This window comes from Motacilla alba, chromosome 21 (assembly GCF_015832195.1).
Source record: "Motacilla alba alba isolate MOTALB_02 chromosome 21, Motacilla_alba_V1.0_pri, whole genome shotgun sequence".
Taxonomy (NCBI): Eukaryota; Metazoa; Chordata; class Aves; order Passeriformes; family Motacillidae; genus Motacilla; species Motacilla alba.
Window position 1 is genome coordinate 3,191,059 of NC_052036.1, and position 27,184 is coordinate 3,218,242.

Below are 27,184 nucleotides of genomic sequence, written 5' to 3' on the forward strand. Positions count from 1 at the left end.
TCTGTGCCTATGTGGTTCCATTCGTAGCTACAAAGTTCTCCGTGAATATTTGTATTTTCTACTCTTGGATATTTCCCCTGGGCCTGAGGCTCCAGGTTCTGAGGCAAAGTGTGAGTTCAGGGGGTGCCTGGCATTCTCCTCCTTGCTTAGAAAATAAAAATACCTGGGTCTCCCACAGATGTTGAATTATCCAGGTCAGTGAAACTCAAGACTGTGCTGGTGATCAGGCACTGCCTGCCCAACAGAAATTAATTCTTGGGGTGCTCTTTAAATGTTCCCAGTGAAGAAGTCAAAGAAGCTCTTTGCAATCTGTGAGCGTAAAAAACACTCAGTCATTTTAGATAATTGGGTATTTCCACAGCAGAATCAGACATTTAACAACAACAACAATAATTAAAGCAGGAATAATGACAGTAATGATAATAAAAATAATAATAAACATTTTAAACCCCAAACACAACAAACCCACCCCAAAACCTAACGCATTATTTCCCCCGCCACCATTTCCTTTACCCTCAGCCTTGCTTTTGCTTTCATTACAGCTGCTAAATAGATTATTCATGAGGTCTCTCACCACCACTAAACCATCCCTCTCTTTGTTGCCAGCCCCTCATTGGTGTCACACAGATTTTCAGCGTCTGCCCATATCTGATTATCTGTGGAAACAACCTTTCAATGAGCCTTTTTATCCACTCGTTTCGCCAGGGAGCTTTGAGGGACTAATTTTAGTTTCATGACAATAACAATAAGGTCAAGTTGTATTTCTGTGCTGCTTTTCACCCAGGCAGACATTCCAGAGGGGCAGATGTGGGACAGAGTGGTTGTCACTGTTGTCACCACGGAGTGGCCACGTCCGGCTCTCCGCGGCCCCCAGCTGAGTTGGGATGGAGCTCAGGAGAGATGGGGATTGTTCCTGGAAAACGAGATGTTCTCTGCTTTGTTTTTTTTTCTTTTTTTAATGTGTTTTTTAAACTTAACCAGTTGTGGAATATTTGGGGTAAAGCTGAGAGGAGCCCTGCTGGGGAGAAGGGGCTCAGTGGGGACAATCCAGGAAATTCTGTGGAATAATCAAAACTAAACACCAGCTGTTTGATTTGTCCCAAATCCCTGGAATGACCACAGCCTGTGGAGAAGTTCAGCTCCCTCTCCTGTGGGGTTCAGCCTGGAGAAAAGGAGGCTCAGGGGGACCTTTTTCTCCACAGTTCCCTGACAGGAGGGGACAGCCCCAGGTCAGGCTCTGCTCCAGGGATCAGGGACAGGAGCAGCCTCAGGCTGTGCCAGGGCAGGCCCAGGCTGGAAATCAGGAGGAGTTTCCCCATGGAAAGGGTGCTCAGGCCTTGGCAGGAGCTGCCCAGAGAGGTGCTGGTGTCACCATCCCTGGAGGTGTCCAAGGAAGGGCTGGAGGTGGCACTCAGTGCCCTGGGCTGGTGACAAGGTGGGATCTGCCACAGCTTGGACTGGATGATCCTGGAGGTCTTTTCCAACCTCAGTGATTCTGGGACTCTGTGAAATCCAGCTGGCAGTGCACAGGAAAAGGGCCAGGTTTGGGCACAGCATGGATTTTCCCTGGCTGTTAATCCGTGCTGGGTACAATTTGTTGAACTCAGCACTGGGTCGTGCTGAGGAACCCAACGTTCCCACATCTGCCTGCCTAGGATTCAGCTAGCTCCCACAGATGCCACCTGCAATCCCTGGTATCAGACCTATCGTGACCTGAAATTGTTGTTTCATTGCCATTTTGTGCCTCTTGCCCGTCCCTGGGTCATTTAACAACTGAAAAAAACCCCACATTTACCTATCTTTTGATGATTCCTCTTGAAATGTCAGTCAGAGGAAGGATCAGCTTCACTGTTAATTAAAATTTAATCATAACTGCCCTGCTTGCCCCATAGAATAAATTAAATTAACCATGTTCAGTAGTAAGGCATCTTTATACTCTACTTGTATCCTCTGGAAATTTTCACAGGTTGTGCTCCAATAAACCCAGTTTTGCTCTTCAACTCAGTTGGAATTCCTGTTCCTTAAGTGCAAAAGAGGCTAATCATAGAGCAGAAAATAATTTGACTTGCTAATACTGGGTGAGAAAACATTTACTGCAACCACAAATATTTTCAGGATGATGGAGTATCTCATGTTCATGAAAGCTTGGTTCTGGTGACATGTTTGAGTAGGGAGGGCTGCACTTTCTAGCAGAGGAAACCCATGTCAACTGCAGCAGGCAGCTCCCTGTTCTCCCTCCAAAAGCTGCAGCAAAAAAAAAAAAATGTTGGCAGAGGAATCAAAATCCTCCTCTTTAGTTGAGTCTGCCACCAGGTTTCTTAGGCATGAACGCCGGAAAATCTTTATTAGGCATAAAAAAAAAAAGAAGAAATAGAGGGGGAGATGTGTCTTGCAGACAGAAGGTGCATTCTGAGGTTAGCAAAGAGATGAATTATAAATACCTCAAGTTGAGCCGTGCTTTTCCAGCTATTCTTCCCTGATGGCTCCTAGCTGGGAGCCAGTGAAAAATGTCATTTTGGTGGGGTGCTGCTCCCCCCTGGTGACATCAGTGGCCAGGCATTAACTGTGCCCCGCGGGAGCGCCCACAAAGCGGCGGTTGTTGGGTTTGTTATCGTGGTGGGAGCTGCTGAGCACACCCCTGCTGCCTCGTGGCTCGTGGAGACAGGGCAAATCTGCTCCCAAAATACTCCAGCTACTTCTGTTGGGTGAGAAATTGTGTTTTTCTTTTCCCCCTTTCATGTTTTGCTCCCCCACCGCCGCCGTTTTTTGCTTTTTGGAGGAGAAAGCTCTGTTTTCATTACATGAATGGCCTTGCTTAGAAATTGATTCCCCTTGGAAAAAATCCCCAAACTTTGTTGCCCTTTGTGTGCCCAGGGTTTTCATTTCAGGGCGAGGGGGAATTGGCTTCAAAGTGACAGAGAGTAGGGCTGGATTAGAGATCAGCAAGGAATTCTTCCCCGGGAGGGTGGAGAGGCCCTGGCACAGGCTGCCCAGAGAAGCTGTGATCCCTGGAAGTGTCCAAGGCCAGGCTGGACAGGGCTTGGAGCAACTTGGGCTGGTGGAAGGTGTCCCTACCCATGGCAGGAGGTGAACTGGGTGGTTTTAAGGTCCCTTCCAACCTGAACCACTCCAGGGTTCAGTGGTCACAAGGCGGTGATGCTCTGTTACACCTGCAGGGGTGCATGGCTGAGCTGTAGCTGGGAGCTCACTGCTGGTGTGGGACACACTGAGCAGGAACCCCGAGCACCAGGCAAGCACTTCTTGCCGAACTTGCATTTTACCCTAATTTATTTCTAATTTTTTAATTTTTCCCCCCTTTTACAAAATACACTGAGCCAGTTAAACCAAGAAGTGGCTAAAGAGAACCACCTCTTCTGCATTTTTTCCCCTTCTTTCCAAAACTGAAGTGCAGACAGCAGAGGACCCCTGATCCCATAGGACCCAGCAGGCTGCAGTGAGCCTCACCCCACCCTTCTGCAGCACCCACAGGTGATCTGTGCCCTCACTCAGCTCCCCCTGAGCTCCTCGAGGGAGGTTTTTTATCCTTTAGAAACGTGTGAGCTCGGCTTAGCCAAACTTTGTCCCAGGGAGAGATTAACCAGTTCCAATGGTTAACCAATGTTCACGTGAGTATCTCAGTGTGTTTTGTTCTGCTGTTTCCCCTTTTAGGTGACAGCGAGATTGTAAATAATATGTACGAGACCGACCCCGATCTCCTTGCTGGAGAAAGCGCAGAGGAGGAAACTGAGGACAGTATAATGTCCCCCATCCCTGTGGGACCTCCGTCACCCTTCCCCACCAGTGAGGACTTCACTCCCAAGGAGGGCTCACCCTATGAAGCTCCCGTCTACATTCCTGATGACATTCCAATCCCACCAGATTTTGAACTCAGAGAATCTTCGATCCCAGGGGCAGGGCTAGGGATTTGGGCCAAAAAGAAGATTGAAGTTGGGGAAAGATTTGGACCCTATATGGCAGTACAGAGGAGCACATTAAAGGAAACAAACTTTGGATGGGAGGTAAGCGTGTGGAATGTGGGCACCACATTCCTTTGTCTTCTCTGCCAAGTGTTCCTGGAGCTGGACTGAGGCCTGGTGGCCTGGGGACAGAGGTGGTGACTTTGCTGATGCCGTGTTTCCCTGAGTAACATCCCACCCCCATTACCTGAAGGATTTAAAAATCAGCAGAAATCCCTTTTAAGTTCACTTCTTGGGCCACAAAAACTGCTCGAGCACCGTTTTGGAAGTCTGTTTTTGAATGATGTCGGGTCACTTCATCAAGTGCTTGTCATTTCCAAATTGTGTTCGGGAGTTGTCGCGTGGAGGGAATGGGATTAATCGCATCATGTTTGGTGGTTGGGGTTGTTACCTTTGACTCCCAGCCCGTGTCAGCAGTGCAGGCATTATTAACCGGGCAGGGAAAAATAGCATGTACCCATTACCAGCCCCGATGTTCTCGAGTTCTTGAGCTGCAGCAAAGATGGAGAAATGTGAAAGTCATTTTTCCCCAAGAGCTGAACAAAACCCAGCCTTCAGCAGGGAAAAATGCTCTGTCCCACATCTCCCACCTTATCCTTCTCCCTGCTTTTCTGGGCTTGTCCCAGAAATCATCTTAGCCTCTTCTGCTCTTATATTCTTGATTAGAGAATATCTAGATCCATAATCATCCTGGAATATTCATTAACAGGGAAGTGTGTCCTGGGATTTCTGCTCTGTGCTCACAGTCCTATCCCAGTGGCCATTATCCAATATAGAAATCCTTCTCTCTCCCCCAGTGCCCATCCCAACACCCCATCCCCTGCTGCCATGGGAGCTGCTGGCTCTTGTCCTGAGGAAGAGGCTGTGTCTGGGGCAGTGGGGGCAGAGAGGTTTCCTGGCAGGATGTTGTTGTAGGATAGGTGAAGTTTATCCCAAACAGTGGGAGCTGAATTTTCCCTCATTTTTCCCTGGGTAAAGCAGTCACTTGTCCTGCATGAGGGTGAGCTGGTTCGCAAAATCCTGGAGGATTTCCAGGGTGGGAAGCAGCTGAGGGCTGGAACTGCAAGGTTTTCCCAGGAGAAGGCACCAGCACAGTGACAGAACACTGTTTTCTCAGAAACAGAAGTCAGAAAGGGCAGGCTGAAGCATTAACAGTTTTAATTTTCTCTGATTATATTTGCACTCCTGATTGTGAAGTCAAAAATCAGTGAGCAGTGAGACCCAGTGAAGCTCAGAGAAGCAGGTCCAAATGTTTTTGTTTTGTTTACTTTTTCAATGTGTCTGAAGTGCAGGAAACAGCAAAAACCTCCTGTTTTAAGAACGAAACTCAATTGTGTTTTGTTGCTCTGCAGTAGGAAGTGTCTGAAGAGCTAAAATCAGAGTTTGGTTGAATGACTGAGTGGAGAGTTTCCTTTTCCTTCTATCCTAGTGCAGGAAAAAGAGGGCAATTCAGCTAAGTTTTGATCCCCTCTGTCCCCTCCAATGACATTCCTCGGAAATTCCTCTTGGTGTTGGCTTCTGTTGTGAATATCATTGCAGAATGTTTGATTGGTAGTACTGTATGAGCTTCAAAAAGTGAGGGTTTTTGGGGGGGAAAATCCCTTTTATTTCACTGGCAATGCATGGTTTGGTTCAGGGGGGCTGTAGGTGTGAGGAGCTTGAGATTCCTGAGGAAGGTATTGATCACTTCCAGGTGTCTCTGAAAATAAGGATAATTTCCCTCTAGGAATATACCATATTAATTATTTGTCGGCAATGTGAAAGATGAATCCTCTTTTTTTTTTTGACCCAGTTATAGATAGGTGGCATTTTTTGTTTCAGTTTATATTTTTCTTTGTTATTTTTTGTTTAAAGGCTGATTTTTAGGAGCAAAGTGCCATCCTCATTGGCTGGCAGAAGTGGAACGGTGCAAACCTTTTTTTCTCTGACCTTGGCAAAACATTGTCCTTGCGTTTCATAATTCTGATAAAAGTTGCTATTTACACTCACGATTTTCAGAAAGGTTCCTCACATCCCCGCTGCTCTGATAGGAGCTGCATTTATCAATTCCCGTTGACTTTGTGATACTGTTTGTTTTTGTAGTGGAATTGAGCAAACTTTCCCTCTCCGGGCACTTCTCCCATTCCAGCGGCGTTCCTTTGTCCCCTGCTGGGGCAGGGACATTTCACACCTCAAAGGAAGGGCTTTGTCCTCCCTCAGGTGTCCCCAAAACCCAACACTCTCTGCTTGTCCTCGCAGACACCTCTTGAATTTTCCCATTCCCCAGAGTGTTTCGGGACATTTCAGGGCTCTGTTTCCAGAAAATGCCTTCAGAATTTCATTTGGGAGCAGCATCCATGAATCCCTTCATGTGCTGGACAGGAATTCATGGAGCAAGCTCTGTCTGCCGGGTGTTGGTGTCTGAGCCCTTCCCTGGGGGTGCAAGGTTGGGAAAGCCCTGAGATGTTCTAAGCAGCTCTGCCTGATGGCAGATTGGGAACTTGGGAATTTGGCATGTTTTAAGCAGCTCTACCTGATGGCAGATTGGGAACTTGGGATGTTCTAGGCAGCTCTACCTGATGCCAGATTGGGAAATGGGAACTTGGGATGTTCTAGGCAGTTCTGCCTGATGGCAAATTGGAAACTGAGGATGTTCTAAGCAGTTCTGCCTGATGGCAAATTGAAAACTGGTGATTGGGAACTTGGGATGTTCTAGGCAGCTCTGCCTGATGGCAAATTGGGAACTTGGGATGTTCTAGGCAGCTCTACCTAATGCCAGATTGGGAAATGGAAATTTAGAATGTTCTAGACAGCTCTGCCTGATGGCAGATTGGGAACTTGGGATGTTCTAGGCAGCTCTGCCTGATGGCAAATTGGGAAATGGGAACTTGGGATGTTCTAGGCAGCTCTGCCTGATGGCAAATTGGAAACTGAGGATGTTCTAAGCAGTTCTGCCTGATGGCAAATTGAAAATTGGGGATTGGGAACTTGGGATGTTCTAGGTAGCTCTGCCTGATGGCAGATTGGGAAGTGGGAACTTGGGATGTGTTTGCATCCTCTGTTCCTAAAACTGAGCAGGCAGGAAATGAGCAATGACTGGGAAAAAGGGAACGGGAGGTGGTTCTTGCTACCCAGTAACTTGTTGGCTTTTGCTTCCATGTGCTGTTTCTTCCAGTGGTGATAAACTCATCAAATCTGAGATCTGCAGGGTCACAAGGGAGGTTCCTTCTACAGTTTAACATTGGGGTTTTTTTGGTCAGTATCTCTCTGGAATTTGTAGTTTTGTCATGCAGTGACTTGTGGGTTGAATGCTGGTGGAAGACTTCCACACAACTCCTTGATACGGCCAGTTAGAATATATTCCATTTGAATTGCCTCTCCTATTAGGAATTTATTTCAGGAATGATACGTGTTCTTCACACCCAACCTCTTCTCTATTCATATTTCCCAATTCATTTCCTGTAGTTTATAGTCTTGATAATTCCACTTTTGTGCACACCTCACTCCCCAAACTCTGAAAAACCTGGTCTTTGTGTTTGTTTGTTTGTTTTTAGGAGTCATTAATTTGAACAGTGCTTCTGCCTTTGGCACAAGAAGTCCTTGCCCTTCATCACAGGAAATTTGGTGTCAGGCTTTGACTAAACTGGGAGTTCACTGGAAGTGGAATTGGCCATAAAGTGGTCATTCCTCAGCACCATCTCAGTTTTGCTAGAAAAAGCTGATTTCGTTGTCATACAGGATGTGTTTCATAATTGATGTCTGTTCCTTCTGGCTTCTGCATTAAAAAAAGAAAAATCAAATGACATTTTGGGGCTTGGAAAATGTGCTATTTAGGGCTTTGATGTGAGAGTGGATCTTTCTCTTCTGCCGGTGGATTACCACTGCAGAAATAGCTTTATTTTTTTCAAACTCCAGTAAGGAAAGATTTGTGAAAATGAAAATGAAAAAGGGCAGTGAATTGTACCTCAAAGTCCTCAGGAAATTCAGTTTGTGTTTGCTTCCATCTGAACTCCTCGCAGGTGTAACATGGTGTTACTCGCTGAAACTTCCAGCTTCACTCATTAACAGCCCAAAACATCCACGGGAATGCAGAATGCTGTGTTTCATCTGCCATGCCTTGAAAAAAGCTGCGTAATTATCTTTATTATTGGTGTTTTTCCTGTCAGGCAGAGAGGAGGGCTGGGTGCTGATGGTTTGAACACGTGTCCTGCCTTATCTGCAGCACAGCCTCATATCTGGCCTCCTGCTTTGCTTTGTGGGACACGTTTTAAAAATTATTCTTTGAATTAAACCACACCTATCATTCAAGGGCTTTTTTGGACGTGGGATGGCAGCGAGTGATTCACTCTCATCTCATAAAAATAAATAAGATGTGTCAAGCCCCTCCCAGGGATGATTCAGTGCAGGACCTGTTGGGTGCTTTCCCTCATTCCCTGACACTGCTGTGCTGATGGTGTCATTTCACCTTTTTCTTTCCTTTTTTTTTTTTTTGTGTGCCTTGAAAGACACCACCCCACCTAAAAGCCCTGTGATTATTGAGTGTGACCTGATTGCATTTCTGCTGCTCCTGTTGCCCTCCTGCCCGCTGACACCGAGCACAGCACCGCCAGCACCCCGAATAAATCACGGCATTTTTCTGCTTTATGGCCTCTGGGAGCCGAGGGAAACGAAAATAAAATAATTACATAATGATTTCCATCGCTTTGGATAAATAATGGTATTTATCACGGCACTGTTAATTTTCCTAATTGAGAGGAGAATGGGGATCTCATCCCAGGGGGAGATTTAGCACCTGGATTGTGGGAGTCATGATTTTAGCTCAGTTTGCTTCACAGGATTAACACCACTGATAAATGCAGTTTGTTTTAATTTATATTTTAATTTATATTTTAATTTGTATTTTCAGAGAGGTTATTTGCTGAAGCACAAAGGCTTCTCTCTGCTGAAGTGTCAGAGCCAGGCTGCTCCTTTACATAGGAAAAATAAATAAATGCTTTCATTTCCTACCTGGGGGGAAAGGTAGAGCCTGCCCCATGGAAGACAAATAACTGGGGAAAAAAGAGGAGCCAGCAGCTGAGGGTGCAGCAGAGTTCTGGCTCCACGTCTGGGCCAGGGAAAACTGCTGGGTTTTGAACACACTTTAAAGTGTCACTGACTCACAGCAGTCCAACCTCCCAATTCCTGCAAAATTTAAATTTTTAGCAGGGGTTTTTTTTATTTTCTCTGCTTTTTAGAAATACTTCCAAGTGCCAAGGGAAAATTTACTTTATGTGATTGGCCTTAAATGCTGGGAGGAGAATTATACTGCATTTCATTCAATGAAATAAATATTAAAAACCCCTAAATATTTAAAATATCTTCAAAATTTAAATATATATTAAAATTATCCTTAAAATATTTTAAATTGGCCTTTAAGCACTGCATGAACTATGATGGTTTTGTCATGTTTTCCCGCTCAGATCACACAGGGATTCCTTCATTTCCCTTGAAAAGCTGATCCAGCTGAGTTCTTGTCCATGCTGCCTCAGCCAGAGATGCTGAAAGGAGAGCGAGTCCTTTAAATGGGCAAAGAAATCCCCAAAGCTGCTCGTGTCTCTTGGGCTCTCACCTGGGAGGATGTGATGACATTTCCTGCTCCTTTTCCTGCCCTGATTCATTCATTTTCCCCTCCTCTGCCTTTCCTTGGCCTGGGGAATGATGTTATTGCAGCAGATTCTCTCCCGTGGGGAAAAGGAGCTCCTGAATTGCTCTTTTCCAACCCTCATCCTGCTCTTGCAGGCAAGTTGCTGAGGAATTCTGTGCAATTCAACATCTCCCATGCAATGTTGGTGCTCTCCCAGAGCTGCTTCTTAGGAAGGGGATGGGACTGAGCATGTACAAAGCTGAGCAACCTCCTCTAGCCCAAAAATCTCATTAAAATGTTTAAATATTTAAAATGAATAGAATAAAAATCAAATCTTTACAATATTTAGAGGGCAGGGACCTATTTTTCTTCCTTGAGATTGATTAATCGCTGACACCAGAACAAAGCCCAGATCCTGTAGGGAAAATAAGAATGTTGGTGCTCTCCCAGAGCTGCTCCTTAGGAAGGGGATGGGACTGAGCATGTACAAAGCTGAGCAACCTCCTCTAGCCCAAAAATCTCATTAAAATGTTTAAATATGTAAAATAATTAAAACAAATAGAATAAAAATCAAATCTTTACAATATTTAGAGGTCAGGGACTTATTTTTCTTCCTTGAGATTAATTTTTTTTTCACCTAAACTCTGAGTTTTGGTCCAAAGCAAAAGTTTCTCTGCAGTTTTAGATGCATGTGTGTAAAATTCTAACTGGGGATGCTCTTAGCAACTATTGAGGGCAATCCTGGGGTGCTCTGGCATTCTGTTCCCTTCATGAACCCAGAGATTCTGTCATTTCCACACTGATTCCAATGTCCCAGACCTGCCAGGCTGGAATCACTCTGAAAATGAAAGAATCTCTGGGTTCATGAAGAGAACAGAATGCCAGAGAACCCCGGGACTGCCCTCAATAGTTGCTAAGAGTTAGAATTTTTATACACATGAATATAAAACTACAGAGAAACTTTTGATTTGGACCAAAACTCAGAGTTTAAGTGAAGAAAAATTAATCTCAAGGAAGAAAAATAAGTCCCTGACATCTAAATATTGTAAAGATTTCATTTTTATTCTATTAATTTTAATTATTTCAAATATTTAAATGAGATTTTTTGGGCTGAGGAGGTTGCTCAGCTTTGTACATGCTCAGTCCCATCCCCTTCCTAAGGAGCAGCTCTGGGAGAGCACCAACATTCTTATTTTCCCTACAGGATCTGGGCTTTGTTCTGGTGTCAGGGGACACCACGAGGAAGGGGAAGGGTCAGAGCCAGGTGCTGGCAATTGTTGGGCTGTTTCCTACGGTTGGAATTAAAACCATGCCAGGAGAAACAAGGACTGGCTTGGGACTGAGAGGAAGAAGCTGCTGGAAGCACAGGACAAGCCCCATTTTTTGCAGCTCCACCTTTTGGGGTTGGTTTAATTTAATAATTTCTGGATGAAAGTGAAGAATGCACCTTATGGCATCCAAGTGAAACAACCGAAATTTCTCTCGTTTTTTGACATTTCCCCAAATGCTTCAGTGCCAGGGTTAAGAGAGTAAAGCCTTTTTTAGGCCCAAGAATGCCAAGATAAGTTGCTCTATCTTAGGCATTGGCTAAAACATGGGTATATAAGGAATTAAGGGAAAGAAAGAAGAGACAGGGGAAGGGAATGACTAAGAATACCTCCTGATATTTCTCCTTTATTTCCATAAGGGGTAATAACTCATGAGCAATCCGGCAGAGGGCACTTTCTTTAAATAGAACATTCTGATTCACAAGCAGAAAAAGGAAATAAATATTTTCCTTTCGTCTTTGAGAGCCATCCCTGAATACCAGCTCCTGAAGCAATGTTTTATCAGCCACACGTTCAAAAAGGAGAAAGAAAAAGCAAAATCCCATGAACAGCTCAGTGGTGACCACAGTGGCTTGAAAAAGAGCTTTTTACATTGTCAGAAACCCTGCGGAAGCCAGGGCACTGCTTCTTCCTCTGGAATTTTAACCTGCAGAGAAACCCAACCTGGGTTTTGTCCTCTCCCAGCAAAGCCTGGCTGCTGGAGCCTGGAACGCAGTGGGACTTTGTAAAGGAGATGATCAATAAGAGAAACCATAAATATACATGGCCTCTGAAGGAGGAGCACCCTGGGGACGCCCTCAGAGGCAGTTTGGGAAGGTGGGAGCGATGCAAAATCACTCATTTTGGGGTTTGCAGGCTGCTGGGAGCAGGCACTCAGGAGGTTTTTTGGGAATCAGCCTCATGCTCCTCACTGCTCAGAGATGTTTCTGTAGGACTGGGGCACTGAGGGCCCACACAGGGTCACCAAACCCCTCAGTAAACCCTATCTGAGCTCCTGGTCAACACTGAAGTCTGAAAGTTCTAAATTCCATCTCTTTACCTCAATCCGTGCCATGCAAGAAGTACCAACAGCAAATTTTCCCAAGTAAAATGTTGTGTTCGTTACTTTGAAAGAATGGGAAAATCACATTTTCTGCATAATTTGGCACCATCCTCCTCTTCCCATGGCAAATACAGAGCAGCACCATGGATCTGGAGAGCTGGGAAATGCAGTAAAACTAACTTTGGTTGGGATTTAGGACTTCACCCATTTTGGCGCTTGCTTGGCTCTGGAAATGCCAGGGAATTTTGTTGTGTTTAGGGATGGATCCCATTTCCATGGGATTCATGGAAATGAAGAGTTGGGTCTATTGCTTTTTCTGAAGGAGTGGGACGTGTGGACTTGGTTCTTCACTTGCTAACGAAACTCTTAATTATTTACCCTTTCCTCTTTCTGTGTGTCCATTTTGCCTCTTTCTGTGTGTTCATTTTTCCTCTTTTTCTGTGTTCATTATTCCTCTTTCCGTGTGTTCCACCCCAGCAAACTGCTGGGACCTGTGCAAAACAGGGCCGTCCTGGTACTGAGAGAGCTCAGCTTTGCAAAACAAGGGCTGCTTGTCCGGGGAAGGTGTGAAGCTGAGTTTGAGTCATTTTTAGAAGCATGAATGGAAGAATCACAGCTGCGGGAGGAGGGTCTGGGGTCAGCCAAGGTGGGGAATTGGCCCTTGGGGTGGGAGGAGCATTTCCAGAGCATGGAGGTGTCTTTGGAAGGGTTATTGCCAGTCACGGGCTCTCTTTCTCAAGTTGTCACTGAGGCCCAGCTGCTTTGTGAGGCATCCCTGTAAAATCCCCACCTTGGCTGGGTTGTGCAGCTCTCCTGATTTCCTGGTGCCCTCTGTCCTCAAATAGACAACAAAATCATGGAATCCTAGGAAGGGTTGGAAGGGACATTAAAGCCCATCTCATTCCACCCCTGCCATGGCAGGGACACCTTCCACTGTCCCAGGCTGCTCCAAGCCCCATCAGCCTGGCCTTGGACACTGCCAGGGATCCAGGGGCAGCCACAGCTGCTCTGGGCACCCTTTGCCAGGGCCTGCCCACCCTCACAAAGAGGATTTTTTTTTCTAATCTCTAATCTAACCCTACTCTGTCAGTTTGAAGCTATTCCCCCTTGTCCTGGCTACTCCACGTCCTTGCAAATAGTTTTTTTCCATCTTTTTGTTGGCTCCCTCCAGGGTGCTGGAAGGCCACAATTAGGTCACCTTCTGTTCTCCAGGCTGGACAATCCCAATTCTGTCCCAGCAGAGCTGTTCCACCCCTCTGATCATGCTGGAGCCTCCTCTGGACTCTCTCCAGCAGCTCCAGGTCCATCCTGAGCTGGATCCCTGCTGGAGGCAGGGGGGGGTCTCAGCTCCAGGCCTGAGTGGAGCTGGAATCAGGTTCCAGAGAGGTGACAGGGGGCTGTGACCCTTTGGGGTGTCTGCAGAGCTGGGGGTGTGCAGGTTCCAGAGGGATGTGTCCGTGAAGGAGACATCTCTCAGGGGACTCACTCCATCAGAAGCACAGACTGAGGGTGGCTCGTCACAACACACCATTCACTCTCTTTGCCCAGAAAGGCACAAAAAGTTACTAAAGAAAATAGAGTGTTCCACTGAGGAGTGTTCTCAGCCAGTGTCCTGCTCCTGCTCCCTCCTTGCTGGGGTTTATTTTGGCTGCTCTTGGCCACGTGTTGCTGAGGAAATGAATCCCTGCATGTCCTGGAAGCAATGTCCAGACCCTGAGCGGTGCAGCCCTGACCTTTCAAAGCCACCTCTGTGTCTGGTGTGTGTGAGGGTGCCAGCTGTGGGTTTCTCTGGGTCTGGACTGAAGGCACTTGAGACAGTAGTTCATGTTCAGACTCAGGTGTTTTTATTATTTCTTATCAGTGAAACAGTCTCACCACTGTGAGTTTTGCAGCTTTTCATTAGAAGGCACAAAATGGCCAACAATCTCTTGTTCCAAGGTCTTTTAACTCTAAACTGTCCAATTAAAAGCTGACACCTAGATTATTTCCCCTTCTAACCCAATAACTGATCCCACAGAGCCCCAATGTGGGCTTTGCTGCCCAATTACAAAATGCCACCCAAACCCATGGAGAAGGAGGAAGAAGCAGCATGAAGAAGAAACCCAGGATGACACCCTGTGCCCTCCATCTTGCTCCCATCCCCAACACACTAAACATCCCAGAACCTCAATTTCTCCCCAAGTGATGCACCTACACTGCTCTCTGTAATCTATTCCACACTTTTGTGGATTCCAGTCTATCTTGCAGTCTGGGAAACTTTGTCCATGAATGAGGGTCACAGTCAGTGCTCCCCTCGGGGTCAGGGCACCCCAGAGCAGAGAGAGGAATATTCCCGGTGCCCTGGGTTTCCACAGGTGTGTTTTCTAACCTGTCTGGTCCAGGTTCAGCCCCTCCATGCCCCTGTAGCACTGACACCTTTCCCTCAGCACACACAAGAGCTTTTTCCTCCCTTTGGCTCTGCTCAGACAGCCGAGTGCTCCTTCCCTTTGGGACAGCGCCCTGCTTTAATCGTACATCTCATTGTGCCATCCCTGCTCCATCCTGTTCAAAAATACCTCCAGCTCACCCTTGTCCCCCACCTCCCTTTTCCCATTTAGATCTCCCTGAAGCCCATTCTCCCTTATCAGCACAGTAATTTCGTGAGCAGAGTTGGATTTCTGCCGTTTAGGCCCCGGCCATTGTCTGTCGCAGCTGCAGTCAAGATAAACCCTCACCCAGAACAAAGTTGGAATGACCTTTTACAAGCAGAATCTGCCTTGTTTCCCTCCAGACTAATTTATCAGCCTTCATTTCAGCCTAGTCTCTCAGCAGAGGCCTGAAAGAACATTACAGAGAGCATGAATGAACAGGGGGATTAAGATGCTTGGCTAGTCCCTCTTTTTCATCAGACACCTTCTGGATTTGCTGGGATGTAAGCTGTAAATGACCGTAAGTGCTGAACTGCCTTCAACTTGGAGCAAGGGGAAGGGAAGAGGAGGGGGGAGAGCCACCACAGCCAAATGTTTGGAGAAGAAGAGTGGTGTGAGGAGCTGGATAAACCTCTTGTCTCGAGGCAGAGAGCAGCAGGACTGAGCAGTGTCCCCAGTCCTTTCCAAGGGCTCCGCGTCTGTCCTCAAGCAACAGACAGGCTCAGCTCCTTCAGAACTGTTAATAAGGCAAATTTAAATCAAATTTAGTGACTCGAAGCAAGTTTTAAAAACTGGGCCACATTCAAAGCGTTTTGGTGCAGCAGAGCAGCAAAACCTTTCTTGTGAGTGCGATTTTAACGCCGCAAGAGGGGAAATTTTTTGAACTGAACTTGACAAATGTCAAAGATCCCAACAGCAAAGCCATGATTCTCCTGTAGCTGACAACAGCCACAGTCTAAAGGAATTGCTGTGAGGAGGGGAATAAATATTTGTCTCTTGAAGGAGAGGAGAGTTGACAGCTGTAGTTGGGGTGAATTTCCTGGCAGCTTTAGTGGGACTGGATAATTCCACCCCTTAACACCATAAAACATCAGATTCTGCTTTCCTGCTTACACCTTTTAGCTTCCTTCATCCTTTATGCAATGAAGGAAAAGGTTATTTAACAACTTGGAAACGTTACTGGTAAATCACAGCCCACTCAGCTGAGTGGGAAAATCCTGATCCATCAAACTCGGCCCATGGTGTTTCATTCCTTGGAGTGATTAAAAAGTTTTTGCAGGGGGGGAATTTGGTGCAACCCCAGGGATTTTGGTTGTTGCTGGGGCTGTGGTGGTGCCTTGTGTCCTGGTGGAACTGCAGGGCCCAGCCAGGGAGCAGAAACATCCCCATCTAAAAGGAGCAGAGCTTGCCCCTCCAGCATTTTCTTTGGATTTTTGGTGTATCGGAACCTTTTGGAATGTTTCCAAACATTCCAAATGTTTCCAGACATCTTCCTGGAAAGCATGGAAGGTGCTGCAGGTGGGGGAGTGGCAGCTGTAAGTGCAAATGTGCTGTGGGACCAGCTTGAAATGGGTGTTGCACTCTCAGCTGATGCTGAACATCAAGCACAGGGTGTTTAGAAATGGGTGCAGATAAAAGATCAACCTTTTGGAATAATTTTAAAGCTTTAAGGTATTTTAAGGAGTTATTCCTATATAGTATAAAATTGTATACCTATATAATATAACAGTATATCTAATTTTTAGGTATTTTAAGAAGTTCATGCCATTCACTGGACCAGCCTGACATTTGGGCCTATAGGGCCATACATAACAATAAATCCTACTATAATAATTATAATAATTGGTATTTTCCTTATAATAATATTTATTATTTTCCAATAAGTGGTATTTTCCTTTCTGAGCAATAACCCAGCCCCAATGCAGTGCCTTGTGAGCATGACAAAAGCATCAAGATTTCTCTAAACCTTTGCAAGACCTGTGATTTAATTTAAACATTTGGGTGAAAGTTGCTCTTTCTCTCCTGTGTCCTACCCCAATTTGGTGCCTTTGCAGCCTTTAGCCAGTAATATGGAAGGTGTAGGATTTTCAGAGTTGATACAATCTTTTTTTTTTTTTTGGTGGTTGTATTTAATCCCTTTTTAGGGGATTTTCAATTCAAAATGCTGCGCTGTTGGTAACTTGCACCAAGTTTACTCGTGCTGAAACCCAAAGTGAGGGCAGCCATTCTGCACCATTGTCCCAAACCTTGATTTATGGACACTCCCACCTTCAGGAGTGAAGGATCTTTAACTTTTCCTAAGTGGTTTTATCATCTCCAAAATGAATTTCAGCAGCACGGCAGGGAGATGGTGACGGTGCCTTTCTGGAGAGCTGTGGGGGCAAAATGCAGATGCTTCAACCAGGGCAGATTATTCCTGGCTCTTGTCCAGTTTCTTGGGAAATGGACAGAAAGAAGCTTAATTTCTTCTAGCTCCCTGCAGCTGTGCCTGGGGTTTAATAAGCATAGAAGGTGGTTTAAGGGGAAAGAAAAAAAAAAGGCAGAAAGTTCAGCTCCTTGTTGAGTTGTCTGTGTTCTTTGGAGCAGAAATTGGGTTTGCTGCGGAGTGGAGGAGCAGCACTCCTGATGGAAGTTCAGCATCAGGGATGGTGCCCAAAATGTTCAGTAGCCCTGCAAAACCCAGTGAATGGGCCAAGAAGATCGCAGGTTAACTTCCATTCAAATACACACAAGAATCTTTAGAATTTTATTTAGAATGAGCAAGGAAGAATAATCCGCGTTGTGTCCACGCAGGGCTGAACTTCAGCCTGGGATTGTGGTCTAAGAACAAACAGAATCCTTGTGCAGGAGCATTTGATGAAGCTGCTGGGAAAAGTGTTTAAACTGAGTACAAGCAAGTTCTGCTTTTTGGAGGGAAAGGTGAATTCCAGAACACAGGAGATCAGCAGGTTCAGAGAGGATGGGGGTGGTGTGAGGAAAATAAATTCATACATTGATCCCAACAGGGTTGTTCTGTCTGATGGCTCTTACCTGATGGCTCTGGGCACTGGGGGTGGGCACAGAGGAACAGGGCCAGGCTCTCACAGCCTCCCCAAATCCCATCTCCAGCTTTTATTGCCACTGATGTTGTCCTAAGGTCAGGCAAAGACCAACCTGAAAACCATCCTTTGGGAAAGAGGGGCATTGAAGGAAAAATCCCCTGAGCAGGGAGAAGTGAAATGTTGCTGGGTGATAACAAATGACTCCAAGGGAGGAGCTGCGGGGTCAGGGGCTAAAACAGGGAATCCCTGGGACATTTCCCTGGGTGAGGGGGGACACCCAGCCCTGTGAGGCTGGGGACACCATGGATCAGCCCACAGGGGTGTGTGAGGCTCCCAGTGCATCCCCACCCCTGCACTGGTGCCACTGGTGCAAATCCCATTTTCAACCCTTCAGTATTTTTGTGGATTTTAGATCCAGGCCAGCGTTCTCAGTGTAAACTCTCATCTCGCCTGTGGTTTGTTACAAGGGTTTGTAGCTGCTGCTGGAAATTTCAGATTTAGGAACGTGAGCCAAAGTGACTCCTTTCCCTGTCTTTCCCTGTTTTCCAAAGTCACCTCATTTCGTAAAGGGTGTGTGTGTGTGAAATAAATCAGTGTAAATTTAGTGCTCACTATAAATTGTAATTGGCAAGAGTTGGGATATAGCAAATCCAGAATGGGAATGATAAAATACTGATACTGTATCCTTTAATTTATTACCTGTATTATCCACACTCTGTGTTTTCCACTCGGTTCTCTCTCCTTCACCAGTTGTGTTTTCACTAGACTGGCATTTTCCTCCTCTGATGAATTAACTGTCAATTGAAGTTAGTGAGATAAATCAAAACAAATGGACACACTGCTCCATATTGACTTTCTCACCGCCTGATTCCCAGCCCCACTTTCTGAGCACGGGGCTGTTGTTATGCTCACTTGCTTCTAAGCAAATGTACAAGAAAAGGAGGAATTGGGGGAGGTTGGTGTTTAATAGCCAGCAATTACATTTTTCTCTGTCTTTGTTTTATCTGGGATCTTGTCAATGATGAGCTCCAGGCCATTTACCAAGGAAGAAGGCACTTGGTGTGGCGGGGGAGAGGGAAATGTTAAATGGATTGCAGGAAGCAAACTTGGAAGTTCAGATCTTCTAAAACGTGCTCTGGATCTACATAAGGAAGGAGTTTTGGGGATAACCATAAGGGTTTAGGTGAAGCTGTGGACACTTTTTATCAGCAGGGGTGATGTGCATTGTTAGGGAGACAAGGCTCCACTCTGAATCCAGATTTATTGACATTTGCTGTGGCAATTCTGGGTGTAAAATGTTGTTGGGTAGGGGACTCCAAGATGTTGAAGCCTTGGCTTTATCCCCAAAAGGCAGAACAATTTCTGGCTGGTTTGTTCTATTGGTGCAGATGTGATCAGGCACCCAAGTGATTGGGCTCATCTCTGCTCCTGATCAGACAAAACTAAAAAATAGAAATATATAAAAATATATATAAATATATATTTCTAGATAAGGTAATCAGTGGAATAGGTCTGAAATGTGGATCGAGGCTTCTCTTTTGCAGACGTGGCAAAACCCTCCGAGTGAGGCCCACAGGCCTTCCCTCTGCTGCCACCAAAGCTGGAGCTGTGTGATAAAATATTCAGCTGATTATTTTTAAAGCAGGAGAACAGAAATCCACGCCCGTGTCTCCAGCAGTGCCATCTGTGTGCGGATACAACCCCAGGCACACCTCTGGCTGAGCTGGCTCCTCTGCCAGGGTTCAGTGCTCAGAACAAGCACACGCCTGTCACAGAGCAAGTGTGCAAATCCTTTTGTTATTTGTTTACTTCTACCTTTAACATCTGTTCCTTAACACTCAGCTTTGAAAAGAGCTGGAGATCGAGCAGGGTTTTCTTCCAGGGCTCTCACCCCCATCCTGGGTCGTGTGTCTTCCCGAGCAACCTTCAGCGAATAAATTTAACACCTTCTCACCTGGAAGGGATCTCCTGCACTTTAATTCAAGAAGTAAAAGGTTAAAAAAAAGAAAAAAAAAAAAAGCCTGTGCAGAGGAATGGATGGTGGAAAGGGGTAAAGCCTCTCAGCAGTAGGTTAATTGGAGAGTGGAATACCAGTGTAGATGGGAGCACATAGTTTCCTTGGACAATGTGCTAAAGAACTGGGAGCTGGGAAGGACCAGCTGGGATTGTTAGTGAATTAGCTGAAGTCAGAAACTGCTGAATGGAGCAAAGAAGTAAAGGGGAAATGAAGGTTAGGGTATAATTCAGTCTAAATTAGGTGGGCCATTCACAATGCATAAAAGGGCTCTGAGCTTCCTTTCTTGGGGAAAATGGGGAGGAAAGCTCACTTTTATTTGGATGCGTGTTGAGTGGTTGATTTTAAGAATGTGCATACCTAGAGCCTACTTTTTGGGGAGTGCATTATCCCACATGAGTTTGGAGGAAGCATTGAAAATGCCATGAGCCTGAAAGACAACAGATTTAGCAAGAAAGCCTCGGGACCGTTGTGCTGCAGGAGACTTTCATTTAATCCCTGATGGGCTGAAACAAATCCTCCTCATTCCTTCCACCTCTGCTTGTTACTCACAGGGAGCACTGTACCTGATCACCTCCCAGGTGCTCGGAACCCACCCTGCCTCTGGCCCTCCTCTCTGTGTGATTTGTGATTTATCACAGCACTCCTGTGCTTTAAATCGTGGCTGAGTTTTGTTCCTGAGTGGCTCTCCCACGGGAAGGGATGTGGCAGGCAGCACATGGTCTTGGGGACTGAGTTAGTTCTGCACAAATCTAGGGGGAAAAGAGGGAATTGCATGAATTTAATACACAAATAGTTAAATTGAAATGTCTCCACAGAGAAGAAGGCCTTGAGCTTTCCAGTGGTGTCTGGGATACATTCAGTTCTAATTTGGAAGAGTTTTTCTGCTTCCCTTTGGGTCTTGTCTCTGTAGACCTTCAAATCCATTTGCCCCAAATTTGCTTAGCACCCCTCAGAGGTGCATCATCCATCTGATGACAAAAAAAAAAATCACCATTTTTTCAATTTTTTAGGTATTTCAGAACTTACAGCCTTTCTTTGGTCTGAGTGTAGTCTATGCATGCAAAGTGATTTTAACTTGGGCTTAAGTGATGTGGTTGTGGCTGAGCAGAGCCTGCCAAAGGTCTGGACCCTTCATCTCCACTGAGAGAAAATCCAACTTTTCTGGTTTAGAACCCTGGGGGGTGCTCTGTGTTTTCTGAATGAACTTTCAGAGCTGTTGTGCTGTATCACCAATGAAATAAAGTTCTTCTGACTCTGGTTTTCTCAGACATAAAATGTTTATTAAGGAATAGAGAGCACTGATTTTATAAGGGGATAATTCCAGAAGTGCTGGGGCTGGTGGTGGAACTTTTTCCCCCTCGTGCTGAACCTTCCAGAGCCTGGACTCACTTCTGTGCTCACTCCAAAGGCTTATGTCAAGCCCAGTCAATTTAAATGAGATTCAGAACTGGAGCAGCAATAAGTGTTCAATCAAAGCATTTGATAAATCACTTAAACAATCTCGCAGATTGCAAATTCTGTAAATGCAAGTTCTGCACTTATTCAAAACTAGTGAATGTGACAGGGCTAAGAGACAGCAAAGTCAAAACAGCAGGAAGAAAAACTCAGATTCTTTGATGAGATTAAAATACCAGCGATTGCAGTGGCAGGCAGGTAGGGCCGTGCTGCTCGTGGAGCCCCTGCTCCAGCTTTTCCGAGGAGAATATACAGATGGGATAAAGAAGAGAAGGCTGATTTGATGATTGCAGCATAATTTTACCTTTACTTCAGGGTATGTGTGTTTTCCTTAACGTCTTGAATGGCCTAATTTAGCTGGTCAGGAAAGTTTTCTCTCTTATTAAACAGAATGACAAGTGACTGTAAAAGTAGGAGAAGGGAAATCTCAACAAAGCCCAGATTGCTCTGAATGCTCAACAATTTTTCTTCAGTTACTCAGACAGGGGCACTTCCTCAGGTGGAATTTATTCTGGTGAGTGTCTCCACAGAAAAGCTGAAAACAAAGTGTTGAAATAAGCTCTTGGAGTTGGCTTTCCCCTGGCTTGTCACCCACTGCAGCCACGAGGATTAAATACCAAACAGGTATTTAATGATTATTTTTTTGCTATGATTTTTATTGTGACAAAAAAAGGTGGAATTTTTTTTTTTCTAAATAGCTTCCAGAATAAAACCTTGTGTTTTGTCTATTGAGCTTTTTCCTGGTTATTAATGAAGGAATTTTAGGAGATTGTGCTGGGAGAGGAATAACTCATTGTCAGCACCAACATGAAGCACAATTTGAAACAAGTTTTCATGGAAGAAAGAGGGAAAATGGGATCATTTTTGGCTGTAGCCAGTGTTGAAGTTCAGCATTTTAGTTTTAAAAAGCCATGGTGTGTTTTGTGTGAGCAGTTCAATGTTCCCTCATCATCTTTGTCCTCATTCACAATATCAGGGGGGTTTTAATGAGGATCCAGGTGCCAAATTTTGTATATTGTACATTTTGCTTGCTCCCACCATTACTGTATTCCCAATCCTCAGAAATCGGGGGGGTTGATCACTTCTAGCTGAAATTACAGTAGAAACCTGCAATTTGGGCTGGTCTCCTCTCAGGCATTTATTCCCAAGGACAGGAGCAAGGGATTGATCCCTTTGTCTCCTTTTCTCCACCTGTTTTACTGCAGATGGGAAATGGCTTTAATTGGGACTGAAAACGGGAATTCTGACAGCTCAAACATTTATTTTCAGGCAGCACAAGGCCTTGTTCAGGGAAGTTTTTAAGGACTTTGGAGATGTTGAAGGAAAATCATGTAGGAATCCCAGTGTAGAGGAGTTACATGGGTAACGTGTTGTCCAGCTGTGAACTTGGACGGATTTTCATTATTCTGATTGAAATCCATAAATATCTGCAGAAATAGACACACAGACCTAAACTTCCAACCCAAAAAGCCTAAATGGTTCCTAGAGGCCTTTGCATCCCTTCTCTGTGATTTCCTGTTCTCTGGGAATGCTTCAGGCAGTTCTCTAAGTTAAGCAAGTTTTAAAAGCCACTCAAATACAAATTATTTTTTTTTTATAAATTAGGAAAGATTTGTGTCCTTTCAGTAGCTACTGAAAAAAAAAATTACTGAAGCTCCACTAAAATCCACTTTACACATGGATGTAATTGTCAAAAAAAACTTTTCCTTTCTCTTGAAACTAATCCTTTAACTTGAAACTAATTTTCTTCTCTCAAAAAAGGTGATTTTAAAGCTTTGCTAGCAGCCCTTCTTCCTAACATAAAATATTTATGTTCAACACACCGAGCACATATTAATTAACGGGAACGAGCCACGACGAGGATTCATCTCCAACTCCACGCGGCGCGGACGAGGCAGAGTTATTTTAAAAACTTGATTTTCTTGCTGGCAGTGCCTTTATTTTGTGCTGTGGCCATGGCTCTGGAGGGGCTGAGCTCTGGGGGTGTGTGTGAGCGTGTGTGTGCGTGCGGCTGTTGTTCCTTTCTTCTCCAAATGCTTCACCACAGTAGGCGAAATGGATGAAACACAGAAAAAGAGAGACAATAAATAGTTTCCTAACCTGGCTTGGAGAATGGAGAAAGTTCGTTAGATTTATTAATCCTCATTTTCCTTTGGACTGTCAGGCTTGGAGTGACAGTAAAAAAGCTTGTGACGACTTTGGCTAATTTGCACTCCATTCACTTTCTCATGAAAACCCATCAGGATGACTGAAGAACTGCTCTGCAATTGACCTTATTCAATGGCAGAGTGATATACTGGGAAACAGGCCAGTTTTTACAATGCCCAAAAGAGCAAATTGGACGGAATCTTTGTTCCTCTCTTTTTTCCCCTTTCCTTTTTATGCCAGTCTTGCTCTAGTTAAGCTCTCTCATTTGTTCCAGCAGTAGCTCTAGGGCTCAGGTCACCCTCTGGGGCTGCCATTGCAGGTGATCACTGGGCCGCTTGTCTTGGATGCAAAGAGGAGGGAGAAAGGGGAAGGCTGGAAGAGTCTGCTCAGAGAAAAAGTCCGAGATCTCGCTCTCAGCCAGATGTTGGGGGACAGGGTGTTGCTTTTGCCTCTGCACCCAGAAATCCCAAACGGGTTGCATGGGCCTAAGGCAGGAGCAGGGTTTTTTGTGGTGCTCTTTGGGTGAGGAATTAAAGCTGGTGGTGCTCAGGGCAGAGGGGAGACAGGGAGCAGATTCTGTGCTCATCAGTGAGACTTTTCTGTGTTCCTTTTATATTCACACACAGCAGAGCCAGGATCTTTCACTCTGGGAAAATGAGACAGGGCTGGAGTGGCCAGAGGCTGGTGGGGAGAGATCCCACACAGGGGGTAGGGACAACTGTCCCCTCAAACCAACATTTAATGTTTTATGCAAAAGAGACCAGCCCTGAATGAGGGTCTGAGTGGGATTAGCACATGAACAGTCCATGGGCTGGCAGATATCGAATTTATCTGGGGCGCTGCAGAGAGGCAGAACAATTTGAATTTGAGTCTGAGAACGGGCTGGTTTGGGTGGATTCTCTCTCTCTCCTTCTGGTTGAAATTTCTGAAAGCTCAGCTTCATTTCCAGGTTTCATCAAAAGTGGGGTTTGTAAAGATTTCTGACCAGGAGGATTATAGTGACGTTTTTAATGCAATGAGTCCAACCTGTACCCTAGGTCCTGTCTTTACTGAGGTCCCAAACTTGCTGTAATTCCCTGCCAAAGCAGCTCTGGTGGTTCCCCTGCTCCTGACACCCCACACAGGGCAGTGTGAAGCTTTCAGGTGGCTTTTGAGCCCTTTGGGGATCTGTCTGAGGCAGCAGCTTTGATCTTTCTCTGCAGAGGGCAGGTTCCTGGTTCAGGGCTATTCAGGAGCTCGTTGCAGGACCAGCAGCAGCACAAACTATGGCCCCCATGCTGGAAAGGGAAAGGTGTCTCACTCTGTGTGTCCCAGAGCTTCACCCCTGCAAACCAGCAGCAGGGAAGACCCACAGTCAGTCCTGGAGCAGGGTGGGAAAGACCCAGCAGGGTTTGAAGGGACCTTAAATCTCATCTCACTCCACCCCTGCCATGGGCAGGGACAGGTTCCGCTACCCCAGGGTGCTCCAAGCCCTGTCCAACCTGGCTTTGGACACTTCCAGGGATGGGGACCAGCCACCACTTCAATGTTCCAGCACCTCATCACCCTCACAGGGAAGATTTTCTCTAATCCAAGCTCACTCTCTGCCAGTTTGAAGCCATCCCCCCTTGTCCTGTCACTACATGTTGTTGTAAAAAGTTTCTCTGCCTGTTTTTCTGGGTTACTTCAGGAAGTGGATCCTAATGGATGGCACTCACTTGTTACTGTTCTTCTTTCTGAGTTTTTCTATGTTGCAGCAAACTTTTTTTTTTGTTTAATACAAGTAAAGAGAACCTGGTGGCTTTGTTAAACCCAAACCACCCAGCAAGGAACACGTTGCTCTTCTAAAACTTCACCAACTGATTAAGCTCATTCTGGGCCTCTGCTTCTGAAGGGGCAAGGTGGGTTTTTTAAAAAAAAGTCAGTTTAGAACCACACCAAACTTTCAACTTTCCTGAGACATCTCTGGTTTTTCAGTGTGCAAACTCTTTTCTGACCAGCATCACTTCTGACTTACTCACATGAGAAAATAGGAGCCATCCAAGTGAAAAAACAGGATTTAGGAGACTCTTCTTTCTCCAGAGTGCTACCAATCCATCCCTCCCCTGCATCCACAAGGTCTGGATCTCAGGGTTGTTTCTGCACAGGGTTTTAAGCTCCTGCAGGAAAGTTGCAACCTCTGTGTGTTCATGTTTTGGAGTTAAACCAACGGAGCAGAGACCGAGGAATGAGGGGAAGAAGAGAGGAAGGTGTTCTAAACGGCATTTTTGGGGCAAAATGAGAAAGGGTCACATTGGCACAGCAGGTCCTGCTGTGCAGGATAACCATGGAGAGGTGGGAGATGCTTCTGAAATGTCCCCGTCGCTGTGAGGGGACACTCTCCTGCCGTGGCAGTGTCTCTCCCCCGTTGCAGATCTCTGGCCCTGGGTGGGGTGACTTCCGCCACTCGCTGCGCACTCCCTGCCATCCTTCTGCTCCTCTCTGTCATCTCCTTGCCCTCCTCCTTCTGGTGCCCTCAGGTCCTCCAATTTCCCCTTCTCTCTCTATCAAATTCTGCCCATGTCCGCACCCTCATTAATCAATGTCAAGTCACAGAGTGTACAACAAGGGCTGTATTCTTCCACTGCCCCCTCAGCCCTCATACATCCCATTGTTCCAAAAAACTGATTCAGATGGCAAGAAAACAGCCGATGCAGCACATAAAAGAGATGAGACAGAAATGAAAAGAATCAAGGAGGGGAAAAAGAAAAAAAAAAAAAAAAAAAAAAAAAAAAGAGGAGGCATTTTTTTCCCCTGAAACACTCGAATAAATACTCGGCAATGATAATTTAAATTATTCATACATTTATGAAAACATCCATTGAAAAGTGAAGTGTATGATGCTCTTTGTCTACTTTACTTGTCTCTTGTTTGTGATTAACCTTTACTGTAACTTGGGCTGGCAGTGCCACGATCACAAAGACCAGACTTTTCCTTCCATGGGAAAAAATGTTTCATCGGGTCCAAATGAAAAATTAAGTGGAGGTATTTAGTGCTGATGTGGCAATTTGGTGCAAAGCATTCAAGATGCAGAATTATCCATGTCTATAGCCCAAACACTGCCCAGTAAAAAAAAAAAAAAATACAAACGAGACAAAGCCAGCTTTTAGCAGCACATTCCCTCGCAGGGGAGTTTGACATAAATTCTACTTCCAGTCCCATGACATCCCTCAGGAGCTGGAGAGCTCAACGCCATGGAGAGTAAAGGGTTTGCTGCCGCAAATGAGGAGAATCTGGGTGTGTAAGAACACGGACAAACACAGGCAGAAAAAACGGAAATGAAAAAAAGCAGCTCAGTTATTTTAATTACGGCTCCCAAACTATGGAAGAGTTCCTAGACCAGCATTAATAATGTCATCGGGAAATAGGAGATATTTGGGACCTGACAGCCTGTGAAAGTCCAGAGGAAATTTATTTTGCCTCGAAGACAGACTTTTTTTTGCTCATACTTCGTGGTTATTGATTTACTTTAAAAAAAAAATCATTTTGTGGCAAGATCAGTAGTGGAATATTAAATGCCAATAGTGATAAACTATCTGAAATAAGAGAAATGATAATTTGAGAGGTTTTGGAATCTCAGCTCTTTGAGGATTGTATTTTTTGGTGTATCCCTGTCATTCTTCCAGGGTTTTTTTGGTTTGTTTTTTTTTTTTCCAGAGGAACAGTCATAGCAAATCTTCTCCTCTAACATTTGTGTCGTGCTTGTAATTCATCAAATTTCGATCCAACTTCCAAACCGGAGCGGTCTGGAGAATGTCAGATAATTTATAGATAATCATCCAAACATTTTTATTCTCAAGTGAACATATTTAGCCCTGCAAATATGCATTTATGCCTTTCCATAACTGGTTGATTACGTGGGAGGGGGAGCCATTGTCTGGCAGTCAAAGCCAAGGGATTTTCGGCAAAGCTCTCCTTGCTCTTCTGTTGACTCTGCAGTTGACTCTGTGTGTGACCTTGGACGTGTCACTTATCCTCTGAATGCTTCACTTCCTTCTGTAAATGGCTATAACAGTTTGGAGCACATGCAGGAAAGTGTGTCTGGAACTTAGGAAAGCACGCTCCTACGAGGTGCTGGTGGGTCCTGGCAGCTGAGACAAACAGGGCTCTTCACTTCTTTATTAAAGCATCTTTGTGCCTCGTTTCAG

At 45.3% G+C, this 27,184-nt stretch overlaps 1 protein-coding gene across 5 annotated transcripts in view; it reads left to right on the top strand.

The window, feature by feature from the left end:
* Positions 1-27,184, top strand: part of PRDM16 (PR/SET domain 16) — a 315,191-nt gene that overhangs the window by 111,556 nt on the left and 176,451 nt on the right. For 4 of the 5 annotated variants that reach the window (XM_038160107.1, XM_038160110.1, XM_038160108.1 and 1 more), the window contains exon 2: positions 3,670-4,019. The exons of the other annotated variant lie outside the window; for it this stretch is intronic. In XM_038160107.1, the coding sequence (XP_038016035.1) occupies positions 3,670-4,019 (350 nt within the window). The remainder of the gene's footprint in view (positions 1-3,669; positions 4,020-27,184) is intronic. 5 annotated transcript variants of the gene reach the window in all.